The 14,654-nt window shown below is 38.3% G+C and overlaps 1 protein-coding gene across 7 annotated transcripts in view; it reads left to right on the top strand.

The window, feature by feature from the left end:
• MYBPC1 (myosin binding protein C1) overlaps nt 1-10,614 on the top strand; it is a 102,008-nt gene extending 91,394 nt beyond the window's left edge. For 3 of the 7 annotated variants that reach the window (XM_028490491.2, XM_028490493.2, XM_028490495.2), the window contains 5 exons: nt 2,123-2,282; nt 3,178-3,314; nt 4,959-5,145; nt 7,233-7,291; nt 9,950-10,614. In XM_028490491.2, the coding sequence (XP_028346292.1) occupies nt 2,123-2,282; nt 3,178-3,314; nt 4,959-5,145; nt 7,233-7,291; nt 9,950-10,000 (594 nt within the window). In that variant the 3' untranslated portion in view covers nt 10,001-10,614. Of the gene's footprint in view, nt 1-2,122; nt 2,283-3,177; nt 3,315-4,958; nt 5,146-7,232; nt 7,292-8,761; nt 8,805-9,949 lie in introns of all 7 variants that reach the window. The other 4 variants (XM_028490492.2, XM_028490497.2, XM_028490494.2 and 1 more) reach the window with 3 other exon arrangements.
• The last annotated feature ends 4,040 nt before the right edge of the window (nt 10,615-14,654 follow it).

Genomic DNA, 14,654 nt, shown 5'->3' on the forward strand with positions numbered 1-14,654 from the left:
AGGGGAAGTATTGACCACCTTGGATTTCCTTAGCAATGAGGGCTCTTCTTTGGACGTTGGTCCAGACAACTGGCAGTGAATCCAGGGGTACCACACTGCCTCCAGGTGCCCGCCATTCTTCCACCCCCACCACATGGATAACAGTTCCCTTCTCAGATATCTAGTCAAGTCCAGCTGAGCCTGCTGCTTCGTGTGTCTGAGGTCTGAGGTCTGCCTGCTGACAGGAGAGGAACCCCAGTCCCATCCCCTTGTGTTTCTGGTGCATGTCAGCAGGGGCCGACCTACAGACCAGAAGATGCTCTCTCTGCCCAGTGCACCTCCCCGGAGGTCACCACACCACTATCTCACTGTGGCTGCAGATGCTGTTTTTCGCTTAAATTCCTATAGTCCTCTATACCGTCCATAAACATTGTTTTCATGATGTAGGCCAACACATTCATTTATTCATTCATTTACTATTTATTGAGCACTGTTCTAGCTGGTGGATCAAAAACTAAAAGACAGCTCCTGTTCTTAGACCGCTCATAGTATAAGCAAGCAGAAAGACATAAAACCAAATGATAAAACAGTATAATAAATGTTGGAATAGAGGTTTGCATAAAGTGCTTTGGAAGTAAAGGAGGGCATAACTACAATTGTCTGGTGTCTTTAAAATATCCCAAATATAGAGATGATCACGGCCCCTAAAAGTTGCAAGGAAAATCGTTTGACTTTCTGAAATTTTTTGTCAGCAAATGCATTTTCTCAATCAGTGGTACTAAACCTATGTAGTACAATGTGGTTTTCTACTGGTGGCAAGATAAACTTTGAAACCACTATATTTCTTGACACGGTGAGGAAAAAGTCCAAAAAAAAAAGAATAATATAGCTTTAGCTCATTCATTCATTCCTGTATTCAATGAACATTTATTTTGTGCATGCTACCTACTGTATACCAGGTGCTGTGATAAGGCACTGGAAATACAGGGGTGAGAAGAAAAGCCCATTTTTACCATCACTGTGTATCCATTCCAGTGGCGGAGGTAGCAGATAAGCAAGTAAAATAGTAAGTATGTCATATATTTAAGGTAACAAGTGCTGTGAAGAAAATGTAGCCAGGTTAAGGTGAAAAAGTATGACCAAAGTAGAGTGGTGAGAGGGTAAACAGTAAAGGAAGTAATATCTGAGCAAAGAATTGAAAGAACCTGCGGTAATAATGTTAGGCACGTGGATTGGGTGATATTAATTTTTGTGATTTAGCATCATCTCTCCCTCAGAATAGATAAGTTGGCATGAAAATTCCATAATTATACTTTGTTATACAAAAGATAAATAGGCAAGTAGGTAGGTAGATAGATAGATAGATGACAGACACTGCACAGTAACGTAGAAAATATGAAGATAGTAGTTGACATTGTCCATGGAAATAATCAATAACCAATTTACTATAAGAATAGAGGAGAGGACTATAGCCCGGCAGATAGCCTCTCAGACAGCCCTGAGGAACTGCTCCAAAGAAACGTAGTTTTCAGCACGGTTTTTAACCTTGTTTGAACAAAGAACCTCAGATATGACAGGGATACATTCCTTCAAGTTTTCCAAAAGAGACAGTTCAGCACATACACAGCAAACCATTATGACCTTGGTGCCTGAGGAAGGGAGCATTATCACGGAAGGAGTACTAGCATTGATGTCCCAGGAAAGGAGGCATTTATCTGGATCTTCAAAAGAGACCTTCTTCACTTCTGGACAGTGCATGCTTTTCTTTAAATGGTTAAAGCAGATGTACAATGTATGTTTATTAGGCCCCCAAACAGGCTGTTCTAGTTAGCATAAAGTTTAAGTTAAACCACATATAAGCCAGAATGACTTCTTCATACCTCAATATATGAAAATTTCTGCCATCCACATCTAGGGTAAATGAATCTAATGTGTAAATGAAGATTAAATTACGTAGTCAAGTGTAAATCAATTGTAAAGCGTTAAACAAATTAAACATACATCTCTGTTACCCTCAATATAAAAATTAGTGCTCTTTTTTCCTCTTAGTTAATGCAACATCCCTGTTATTTATTCTAATCAACAGAGGACATAACTGTGTATTTTTAAGTGATTTTCGTCAAATTATTATTATTTTTTTCAGGAGTGGTTCACCGTCATTGAGCATTATCACCGAACCAGTGCCACCATTACTGAACTGGTTATCGGAAACGAGTATTACTTCCGGGTCTTTGCTGAAAACATGTGCGGCCTCAGTGAGGATGCAACAATGACAAAAGAGAGTGCCGTGATTGCCAAGGATGGTGAGTTGGAAGCGGGCTGGACATCTGGGAACCTTGCTTTTCAGTGATGAGACAGAGAAGACAGAAAGAAAAAGAGATGTGGTGAAAGGGAATAAGAATATCATAAACACACATCTAAAATTATGGTAAGGAGATGCAGCCACAGGCCAGAGAATGCTGGCAGCCGCCAGAAGCTGGAAGAGGCAAGGAACAGATTCCCTGATACAATCTCCAGGGTCAGCGTGGCCCTGCCAACCCCTTGATTTTGTATTTCTGGCCTCAAGAACTGTGAAAGAATAAATTTCTGTTGTTGTAAGAAATGAAAAATAATAAATAAATAGATAAAATTATGGTAAGAATGTCCAACCAAAATGGTAATCTTACAAGTAAAATATTTTTAGGAAAATTATATTATGATTGCATTTTTTAACGTACGAGCTTTCATTCATGGCAACATCTGGGTAGTGGGTCTCTCAATGGTTAAAATCACAGGGGTAGGAAAAAGTCACCATTTACTTTTAGAGCTTGGGTTACTTTTATTCTTGGACACTTTCAAGGATGCTACACATGAGAGCCACTTTTCAATGAAAGGAGAAGTTGGATTCCACCCCTGTTGTTTCATTTCCTCATAAACCGTGTCCTTCCGGCCCTTCCTCGTTACTTTCACGTTAAAGCACATTGTTGAGCAAAACACCCAGACACTGAATTCTTCCCAATACTTATTTCAGTTCCAGATGACCCCTCTGGCTTTCTTTCCTGTGGGTGATGGGCTGTACATTGGTATCCTTCTGAATGAATGCGCCGTGGCCTTCACACATGTTTTTCTAAGCTCAGGGAAGTTTTTAATGTGAGTCAAGTATGCTAAGAATAATATATTCTCAGGCCAATTTGTATATCTCTAATGCTTGTTTTTAAGGTAAAATCTACAAAAATCCAGTGTATGAAGACTTCAATTTCACAGAGGCACCCATGTTTACTCAGCCATTGGTCAATACCTACGCCATAGCTGGTTACAATGCCACCCTGAACTGCAGTGTGAGAGGAAATCCTAAGGTACCATGTTTGGGGGTTTTTTTAATCACATTAATTAAATTTAAAAATTAATCCCAAACTCCCTCTTTTATATTCGCTATGTCATAATTATAAGTGGTAATATAAACTGACCTTCCAACTGCTATTTGTGTCTTTTTCTGGGATAGGGAGGGGGGGTACAGGTTGGTGGTATTGGTGGACAATTAGGGACACTATTTAAATGTAGAAAAAATATTTATATTTCTTTGCTAACTAAGGGATACTTTCTAAGGAAAAACCAAACCACTTATTTGTAAAAGAACTGAGAGATAAAGAGATGGAAGGAATATTGTGTCACCTGAAAAATTAGATGGTGATATTGATTTATCAAGCTTTCTATAATAGTGTAAAGCAAATAATTGTACTATAGTGCAAGGCAGAATACGAATGTACAGTGATAAGGGTACAGAGTACCAGGAGGGAAGAGATCGCATCTGACTGAAGAGATTTAAAAAGGATTTCAGGTTTCATGTTGCTGGCATTTGAAAAGAACAGCAAATTAATGAATGTTGCCCATAGAGCTATCTATCCCTGGGTGGCACTGAGAGAAAGTGCCCTAGAATTTGGAAAAATTGCAAACAGTGGTATTTGTCCTGCATATACCATGAGCAGAAATAGAGAAGTCAAAGGGAGAAGGCAGCCTGAGGGTGGGAGGAAGATGCTGAATTCATGTTTAATTGGAGGTGATGTTGGTACATTCAAGCGGGAATGACCAGGAGGCGAGCAGAGCATCTCCAGAGCTTGGGAGAAAGGCGAGGGCTGTGACTCTTGGTTTGGGTGACCCAAGCATGGGGACGCTACATCCCACCCCTTGGAACCAAGGCTCTAGAAAGGAATATCAAACGAAAGAGAGTAGTGAAGCAAAATGTCAAGGAGCAAGGTGTGAGCCTCAGGAAATACTCCCATTTGAAAGGAGGAAGAGGACGGTGTGAAGGACACTGAGAAGTGCTGTCTCTTGGGTCTGAGCAAGACAAAATCAATAAGAGGTAGAGGAGAGAGTGTGGAGGGTGTGCGTTTACAGAAGGGAGAAGAAGACAATATGAAAAAGAAATGGCAAGTCAGTGGTATAGACTGTAGTTCAGAAGTCAAGCAGAATGGAGTAGCCTTCGTGGGTGATTGATCTGGGATTATCTGTTTGGAGTAGATCCATCCATTGCCAGCAGGTGATGAAAACAGATGTCAGAAGAGAGATTGAATGGTGAGGAGGCATAAGCAGCCCATAAAGAATTAGAAAAGCATATCAGGGAAAGGAAGTAGAGAAAACTGGCTGGTGATGACACCTTACAGGGATTCTTTGAAAAACACTGAGCAATATACACTCTCCAGGATGAGTTAACCTCATGGACCTGTACATCAAATTTAAATGTAACTGAATCTTGGGGAAGATTGCCCCAGGGCTGTCCTCTGAACAAATCTGGCTGGCTTCTTCAGAACTGCTCATTCGCTTTCTTGCCAAGCATTAAGTAGAATTTAATTTGAGAGAAACGGTTCTCAAGTTGACGTGGATTCTTCTTAGATGTAGTATTTTCTTTCTAAGCCACGCTTTAAAATTCTGTCACTGGCTTTGGTGGCCTGTTATTAGGCTAAGTACAGATATGTTTTGATCTAATTTGCTTCCATCTTCAGCCCAAAATTACCTGGATGAAAAACAAAGTTGCTATTGTGGATGACCCAAGATACAGGATGTTCAGCAACCAGGGGGTCTGTACTCTGGAGATTCGAAAGCCCAGCCCCTACGACGGAGGCACCTACAGCTGCAAAGCAGTCAATGACCTCGGGACAATGGAGATTGAATGCAAACTGGAGGTGAAAGGTATGACATCCCAGATCTTGTGTAGACTGAAATGAAAGAAAATCATTTAATTATTGTCCTTACTGCCAAATCCAAATGACTTGCCAACATTTTCTGGGGGAGGGGAGGAAGCGGGGAGAAGATTTGGGGAGAGAAGACATTTTTACATTCTGAACTCACTCTTATTTGTGATGGCTACTTGATTTTTTAAGTTGACTTAACTTTCATCTCTTGCAATTCTTGTTAACTAAAGCACTATTAATTTCAATGAATTGTGGTATATGCACAGCATGGTTAACAATGAATCAAGTCAAAGGGGTATTACTTTGGTGATGTAGTCCATCTTAGATAAATAGAAACCTCATGTAAAAACTCATCTAATAAAACTACAGTTGAGGGCTTCCCTGGTGGCGCGGTGGCTGAGCGCCCGCCTGCCGATGCGGGGGACACGGGTTCGTGCCCCGGTCCGGGAGGATCCCACATGCCGCGGAGCGGCTGGGCCCGTGAGCCATGGCCGCTGAGCCTGCGCGTCCGGAGCCTGTGCTCCGCAACGGGAGAGGCCACAACAGTGAGAGGCCCACGTACCGCAAAAAAAAAAAAAAAAAACTACAGTTGAGGAATTTAACTATTTTTAATTAGTTTACTATTTTTGTGAAACTTTCTATGTATATGTAAATTTACTAATTTAGTATTTAATATTACGCATGTAGAATTCAGCATACACATATTATAACCCGTTCCTTTTAAAATCTCACTAGAGAATTCCCATTTGTAGGTATGCATTTCATTTATACTAGTTTTCAGAAGTGTTGCAACTAATGTAAACCAAGAAAACACATAAAGATTTATGTGGTAAGAAAGTCTCAGTGTAATTGTCCTCTTAATCAATTTTCATATTGAGTATAATTTCTATCCTGAAGTTTTTTACTTGACAATCAATACCTTTTGGGATACGATGAAAACTCTTACAGCTGTCAGAGTCACCATTAGGAGATAAGGAGTGACATAATCCTAATGTCTTTTCTCTCATTCTTATTGCATTATTTTGCCATTTTGTGATAACCAAAGTCTTTACTTTTCCTACCTCTCTATAATGAAGAAATTATAATCTAAAAGTCAGATATAACTTTATAAATATCTATTTTAGAAAAAACATAGTAAATGCTTAGGGTATTTATGTAAACAATAACAACAACAACAAAAGAGTTTTTTAGTCCTAAATCTAGTGTAAATATAGTAGAGAAACTTCTCAAAAAAATGTTTTCCTTCTGTAACTTTAAAAAACCAGTATTCTCTCTGTTATGATTTTTGTCCATCCTCAGATAATACAGGATAGTAGATTCACAATTGAAAGAAAGAAAAATTTTTAAGTTTTTTTCCTCTTAAATGTAAAGCATATAATATTCTTAGAAAATTTCAAACTTTACTATTGAGATAGTGGATACAAATTTAAATGTTGTTCTTTTAGCTATTTATTAGCTTTTTTTTTTTTTCCGGCTGTGCCACGAGGCACGTGGGATCCTAGTTCCCCGACAAGGGAGCGAACCCACGCCCCCTGCATTGGAAGCATCGAGTCTTAACCATTGCACTGCCAGGGAAGTCCTATTTATTAGCTTTAAATGCAGATTAAGGTCATAGTTGCAAACACATCTGGTTTCTAAACTCCTTATTAGTTCCAAGGTATTGTTGGTACTTATGTTCTAACACCCAAAAAACAAGAAGGCAAAAATCAAAAACCCAATACCACTTCTGCATGCTTCGAAAATACCTGAATGTTGCTAATGATATAAAATGATGGTTTCAAAATGGTTCAACATTTGGGGTCCTGCATAAGTGAATAATGTTATGCATATAAATGCTATATTCTTTATAGTAATTGAATTTAATAACATAAATAATGGATTCTAGTATATAAATTCATAATAAGGTATCAACTGTGATATATTAGTAAAAGCTTTTGGTCCTAAAAGTAAAGCCAAGATTATTTATCATCAGATTGTTATCTGACAATAGGTGACTTGAATCAAGTTTAGCTGTGAAAAAAAAAAAAAAGTAAGACTGTCAACCGAGAATAAATAAATACTGGTGCAAATATTCTAATTCTGCAGTGATATATCAAGGAGTAAATTCCCCTGGACAACCAGTCTTCCTGGCGGGGCAGCAACAGGTTTTATAAGTTCATATCCCACTGGATATTTCTTCTTTCCATTCCATTCCTCTTACATGAAATCACACTTTGCATGTAAAGCTTGTCTTTCTCATTTGCTTTTAATTGTATTTCTTAGCAGCTCATGGCATACAGTGGTTATGCCATGAACAAGGAAGGCAAAATTATTCAAGGATATTAGGTAATATAGGAATTAGTGTTGTCAGAAAACTAAGGACCGTACCACAGGTTCCCATAAATAAAGCCAGAAAGCCACATTTGAAGATGACCTCATTTTAGATATAAGATTACCAAAATTTGGGAATCATTTGGTATTTCTTTAATATTTTCAAGTGTAGAGAGAGATGTTCTTCCTTTAAGATAGCTTCCAGTGTGGGTTTGTTAGATTCATGTTGAAGTTCAGAAAATTGAACAGTTTTCCATTGCTAAGTTGTAGAAAAATTGTTCTGGACATTTTTGATGGGGAGAGGACACAGATAAAAACTATTTGGACTGTTTGGATACAATATTTGGAAACTTTCATATTTAAGATTTTCCAATGAAAAATTCTCTAGTAGAATGTCTGTAACCCATCTATCTGTTGAACATTTTGGATAATTTCATGGGACCAAGATTATTTCATATATTCATGAACTTGAAAGAAAATTCTAGGCCCCATTATTAAATGTATTAAGCGATAAATGAGTCCTACAGTATATGTACGATTGACCCCCTATTTGTAAGAGCAAATTAAGGAGTTCTTTGGGGCTGGGTGAACAACCTGATGTAAACTCTAATGACATAGACCCATGCCTGAGTTTACAATGTTTGCTCTCTGAATTCCTAGAGATAACATCAACTTTTGAAAGAGGAAAGAATTAGGACTCTTTCTTTAAAAGTTTTGTAGATTGCACGTATAGTCACTTTCTAGCCTGTGTTTTTAAGCCTTGCATTTATTTAGGTCAGTCATATATAGTCAGTTCAGAATACAATATTCTAGAATAATCTAATTTCTATATCCACTTGATAATTTTGCCTTTTAGTATTTCAACATATATATATGTATACTAATGCTTTGTTGATTGTCCATGTTTTTCTGTTGTTGAAAAACACAATATATATATGTTGTAGGGGGGTTTCTTTAGCTAATGGTTTGGAAACTGTTACCATAATTATTCACTTTACAGTCGAATTGGCTTTGCCACCTGTTCAGGCAAAGTGGTTGTGCATATTAATAAATGTTTTACCTATTAATGATCCTTTTGAAGTGACTGGATCCCAGCCCTTCATTCCGTGCGCTTCTATTTTCCTGTACTTTTCACCTGACTAAGGATTAATGAAATCACCTCATCATAATCATGACCATAATTTCATCCAACAAGTACTCAACTTTGGTTTTAGCACTTTATTAATGCTTACAACATGTCTCTCTCTCTCTCTCTCTCTCTCTCTCTCTCTCTCTCTCTCTCTCTCTCTCTCTCTTTTCCTTAGTTGTAGCACAGTAAGGATTTTTGAATGTATATTATCATCTAAGGTAAGCTTTCATATGGTTTTGGCATATGAAGCTTATGACTGTCATATGCCATACAAAGCCTGTGGAGTATGGCATGATTTTCATTATGTAACCCAATGAAAATAGACTATTTAAACTCCCTAACAATGTAGTTTTAATGTGTATTTCAGTATCTTGACATTAACAGCTAGTACTTATTCATCACAACAATCTTCTGTTGACATGAAGCAAGTTGTTGAATGCAGTAGAGCATGAATTAAAGCATTTAATATATAGATGAAAATGAGTGATACCCAAGCATCCTGAACTCTTTGCATCAAGGAATGGACATGTACATAAGTGGCATCATTTCTACCAATATGTGACTTTTTTAAAAAAAAAAAGGAGAATGACTTTCCCAAATTGCATTAAAAAAGTTTTAAGAATGTTCAAATGGCATGCTGTTTTTGTCTGGATGTGAATTTATTAGCAAGTAGTAAAACACTTCTCTAAAGGACCATTTTTATGGTTTCATGGGTTCTCTCATGAAGGGTACTTTTATTTTTTAAATATAATTCAGAACCATGGAGGGTAAGTATGAAATATTAGTAGGTGTTTCTCTCACCTTCAGAAGGTATTGGACAGGTTTTACTATTTTTAACAAAATATTTCCAATTTTTGCACTTTTGACAGTGTATGAATAGCCAAAGTTAAAGAAGTAGTTCCTTTTTTCTTCTCCCATGTGCTTGAATGGGAACTCTTTGTGCTTAATTTAAAGGAACATTAACAAACTGGAAACAGTTCTTGCCACTGATTTGTAACATGATTTGCATTTATTCTGCCATTCAATCAGAACACTTAAATCATCTATAGAGGAACCTCAAAACCTGGAAAAGAGCAATAAACACTCTCCAACTAGTGAGGAATTTAAGAAGGAATAATAGTAGGGAACAAAAAACTGCTATGGGTCTGCAGGGAACTTGCTTTTCCTTCTAGATGCCAAATGTTTTAGATTCTAAAGGTGCTAAACCCAGGAGAAGCTTTCCAAGTAGGGAATGAATGAATCTTTGTAACTAACTGGAACATAATTAGTCACATTTCCAGGCAGCTAGTCAAGAAGTCTTGTTTCAGGGATTTTTCACATGTAGATGGTTTTGACTTTGCCTTTTCCTTCTCCTCCTTTCTAGGTGGTCTTAACTTCTGCAGGCTCCTCTTGCAAGGTGTGCCTCCTAACGTAATTGATTCATATTTGCGAGACTTGCACTCAAGCAATCCTGAGGAATCCTAAGGGCCTGGGCACTGCCTCTCTGCTCACCACTGCTTTGAAATTGGGTTGCAATGAGAAAGCATTTTCTGTTTTGCTACCAGGCTCCCAAGTGTGGTTTTCTTTCCTCCTGATGTTGAAGAAAAAAAAAAAAAAAGATGTTTGCACAGATTGCTTAATTAAAAATTGCAAACAAAATCTCATTTGAAGTTAGCATTTTGGTCATTGTTGTCTGTGCTTGGTCACTGTACTTTCCAAAAAAAGCAAGCTATAGAATAAGCAAAAGCATTTATTTTAATTTAAAATAATAGGCTCTAAATGCTTTGTTTTCCCCTAGAGTAAAAAAACCAGTACAATACACCGTAATAGAATCTTAAAAACCCATCTTTCTTTTGATCTAAGAGATTTTTCTAAGCAAAGAAGAGTTGTTTATTTCATACAACCCTACTTAACACCAGTGGATCTGTGCCCTTTTTCCCATTTAAAGTGATTACAAGACTTTCTAAAGTCTTTAAGACAAGTTTTCTCAACAGAAGGGAAAATGTATTCAATGAATGGTACAATAAATCTGAAGTGTTTATGATGAAATGACACAGTATTCGTTTGTGTGTTTCGGGTTGCATGATCAGACAGAATGGAGGACGAAGCCTGGGAGCCAAGATGCTACCAAACTCAGGCCTGACCCAAATCATGTCTCTGGCATAGCATCCTGGCCAAATCCACCAGAGTTCCTGCCAAAACAGCTAGTCACAGTGACGGAGAGCTGTTGCAGACTACAGAGCAGCTACAGATTTAGAGTTTGCTGATGGCCTCCATTCAAACTGATGAAAACCTTTCCCAAAATCTGGAAACTGAGAAACATTCGTGCAAGCCTGTAATCTTCTCAGCAACATCCTTCACTCTTCCTGATGTTACAGAGAAAGTTTCCGTGAGGGAAGTGGAGGAGAAGGGGGAGTAAAGTACCATACCATTATTGTTTTCTCCCTCGCCTCCCTCCCTTTTGTTCTTTTGGCCTTTTTTTCTAGGAGCTAAATACATCCTGACCTACAGGGAGACCCACAGCACCCTGGCACAGCATCTTAAAGTTTCTGCTCTGCCTTCTTTCCAGATCAGAGCTGGGAAGATGTGATGATAGTCAGGAACCTGGGTAGTAGTCGTGGGGCTCATAAAGGGAAGGAGTGGATGATCCAGGTAGTTGCAGTACTTTTGGGAAAAGCAAGGGAAAACTTGAGTTCTTGTCCAAAGTCTGGTGGCTGCCTCTTTTTCTGTTTTGTTTGGTTGGTGGTCTTGCCTTATGGCTGTTAAGAATATTGGCTACCACCCCATGTTCTCAATTACCTTCAAAATAATAATGTGTGCAATTCCTATGTAAATACCCATGTTAATCAGGAAACCTATTTACACATTATTGGCTAAGATATTTTACATAAGAGAAATCTGGCTAATCTATAAAGACGTGAAGACCATATCTCCATGTGCAAACCAAACAAACAAGAGTGTGGCCAAACTTGTCGGCGTGGTCCCTGCAGCTCGCTGCTGGGTCAGGGCCTCATTGCAGCTGCTGGGCTGGTTGCTTAACTCAAATACTCATTGACCAGTTTTGCCTGGTCATGGTCAATTTGTTATGCCTTTTAGAAACATTGCCTAAATGCAACTATAGAGCATTTTTACAAAATATTGTTTCCCCTGTCATAACTTATCCTCTCTAACTGTATTGTACGCTAGGTAATGTTATTTTTCTACATATGATGTCTCCTCATATTAAGGGTACTTACTGTAAAGTTCCCATGAGGAAGAAAAAGTCTATTTTGAAACTGCAAAGAACAAAAAATATCAGAAGCTGTCATTGCTATTAGCTTTCCTATAATTTTGTTCTAATTTTGTTTAAATTTCATTCTATTAAAGAAAAACATTATATCACAGGATTTACCAAAAATTCTTTTGGGGAACTAAACCTACACCATTAAAAATTTTTAAAGCATTACACTATTTACTCACTTTAAAAGAAAGCTTAATGAATGTTTTCATCTAGATTAATATAGAAGTAGAAAAAACCCTACTAGTTCCAAGAAACATTGGAATAAGGCAATACATCCTTAACCACTCACTTTTTTTTTTTTTTTTGCGGTACGCGGGCCTCTCACCGTTGTGGCCTCTCCCGTTGCGGAGCACAGGCTCAGCAGCCATCGCTCACGGGCCCAGCCGCTCCGCGGCATGTGGGATCCTCCCAGACCAGGGCACGAACCCATGTCCCCTGCATCGGCAGGCAGACTCTAACCACTGCACCACCAGGGAGGCCCAACCACTCGCTTTTATTTTTATTTTTTTTAAATTTTATTGGCGTCTAGTTGATTTACAATGTTGTGTTAGTTTCAGGTGTACAGCAGTGATTCAGTTATACATATACATATATTCATTCTTTTTCAGATTCTTTTCTCATATAGGTTACCACAGAATATTGAGTAGAATTCCCTGTGCTATACAGTAGGTCCTTGCTGCTTATCCATCTTATATATAGTAGTGTGTGTATGTTAATCCTGAACTCCTGATGTTTCCCCTTTGGTAACCATAGGTTTGGTTTTGATATCTGTTAAGTCTGTTTCTGTTTTGTAAATAAGTTCATTTGTATCATTTTTTAAAAATTAGATTCCACATATGAGTGATACCATATGGTGTTACTTGTCTTTGTCTGACTTACTTCACTTAGTATGATCATCTCTAGGTCCATCCGTGTTGCTGCAAATGGCATAATTTCATTCTTTTTTATGGCTGAGTAATATTCCATTGTATATATGTACCACATCTTCTGTATCCATTCATTTGTCAGTGGACATTTAGGTTACTTCCATGTCTTGGCTATTGCAGATAGTGCTGCAATGAACATTGGGGTGCATGTATCCTTCAAACCACGGTTTTCTCCAGATATGTGCTCAGGAGTGGGATTGCTGGATCATATGGTAGTTCCATTTTTAATTTTTAAAGGAACCTCCATACTGTTCTCCATAGTGGTTGGACCAATTTACATTCCTACCAACAGTGTAGGAGGGTTCCCAAGGGTTCCCTTTTCTCCACACCTTCTTCAGCATTTATTGTTTATAGACTTTTTGATGATGGCCATTCTTACTGGTGTAGGGTGATACCTCCTCGTAGTTTGGATTTGCATTTCTCTGATAATTAGTGATGTTGAGCATCGTTTCATGTGCTTTTTGGACATCTGTCTTCTTTGGAGAAATGGCTATTTAGATCTTCTGCCCATTTTTTGATTGGGTTGTTTGTTTGTTGATATTGAGATGCATAAGCTGTTTGTATATTTTAGAGATTAATCCCTTGTTTGTCACTTCATTTGCAAATATTTTCTCCCATTCTGTGCGTTGTCTTTCATTTTTTTATGGTTTCCTTTATTGTGCAGAAGCTTTTAAGTTTAATTAGGTCCCATTTGTTTATTTTTGTTTTTAATTTTATTACTCCAGGAGGTGGGTCAAAGATGATATTACTGCCATTTATGTCAAAGAGTGTTCTGCCTATGTTTTCCTCTAAGAATTTTATGGTGTCTGGCCGTACATTTAGGTCTTTGATCCATTTTGAGTTTATTTTTATGTATGGTGTTAGAGAATGTTCTAATTTCATTCTTGTACATGAAGCTGTCCCGTTTTCCCAGCACCACTTATTGAAGAGACTGTCTTTCGTCCATTGTATATTCTTGCCTCCTTTGTCATAGATTAATTGACCATAGGTGCATGGGTTTATTTCTGGGCTCTCTATCCTATTCCATTGATCTATATTTCTGTTTTTGTGCCAATACCATACTGCTTAACCAGTCATTTTAAAATTGATTTCTGAAACATTCTATTCAACTCAGCAAGTGAGTTCTTGAATGTCTGACGTGTGCATGGCACTGTGATGGATTCAGCTAGGAACACAGTGAGAAATAAGCCACTTCCTGCCCTCAAGAAATTGATAATATACAAGACTACTACCCAAAGGGAAGCACATAAACAGAGCAGGCTGTAGGCATAAGAGAACACCATAAGGATTCAGAAATCGGATAATGTGGTTTATGTATTTGTTATTATCAATGCATGTATCACACTAGGTTGGAGTACAGGACATGCCACATGATTTTATTTTTCTAAATCAAATTAACTATGACTCTGAACTCCCCACTAGCCAGAGAGATTGAGAAATTCTCTCTGTCCTCCTTCTGGGTCCTATCTCAGGCCCTGGGTCAACTGGAATCTTTCTTGGTGCCTAGAAAATGGAGAGAAGGAAAGGCCTCTGGTTTTCAGGCTATACTGGTGACGGCAGGATGCCTATGGTCCAACCCAGTAGAGTCCAGCCAAAGACAAGTGCCTCTGAAGCTTCCTTGACAACTGTGGACCTGGGGTCTTTCAACCTCCAAGGCCACAGCTTGGCTATTTACGTAACTACCTTTCGTTGTTGGTTTTTTTTTTTGGCCACGCTGCACAGCTTGTGGGACCTCAGTTCCCCAACCAGGGATCGAACCCGGGCCCCATGGCAGTGAAAGCGCCAAGTCCTAACCACTGGACCGCCAGAGAATTCCCTTTATCTGCTACATTTAAACATGTTCTTTGTGGGAAAACTGGACAGTTCTACCACTTAGTATTAGC

Source organism: Physeter macrocephalus, chromosome 6 (genome assembly GCF_002837175.3).
Source record: "Physeter macrocephalus isolate SW-GA chromosome 6, ASM283717v5, whole genome shotgun sequence".
NCBI classification, from domain to species: domain Eukaryota; kingdom Metazoa; phylum Chordata; class Mammalia; order Artiodactyla; family Physeteridae; genus Physeter; species Physeter macrocephalus.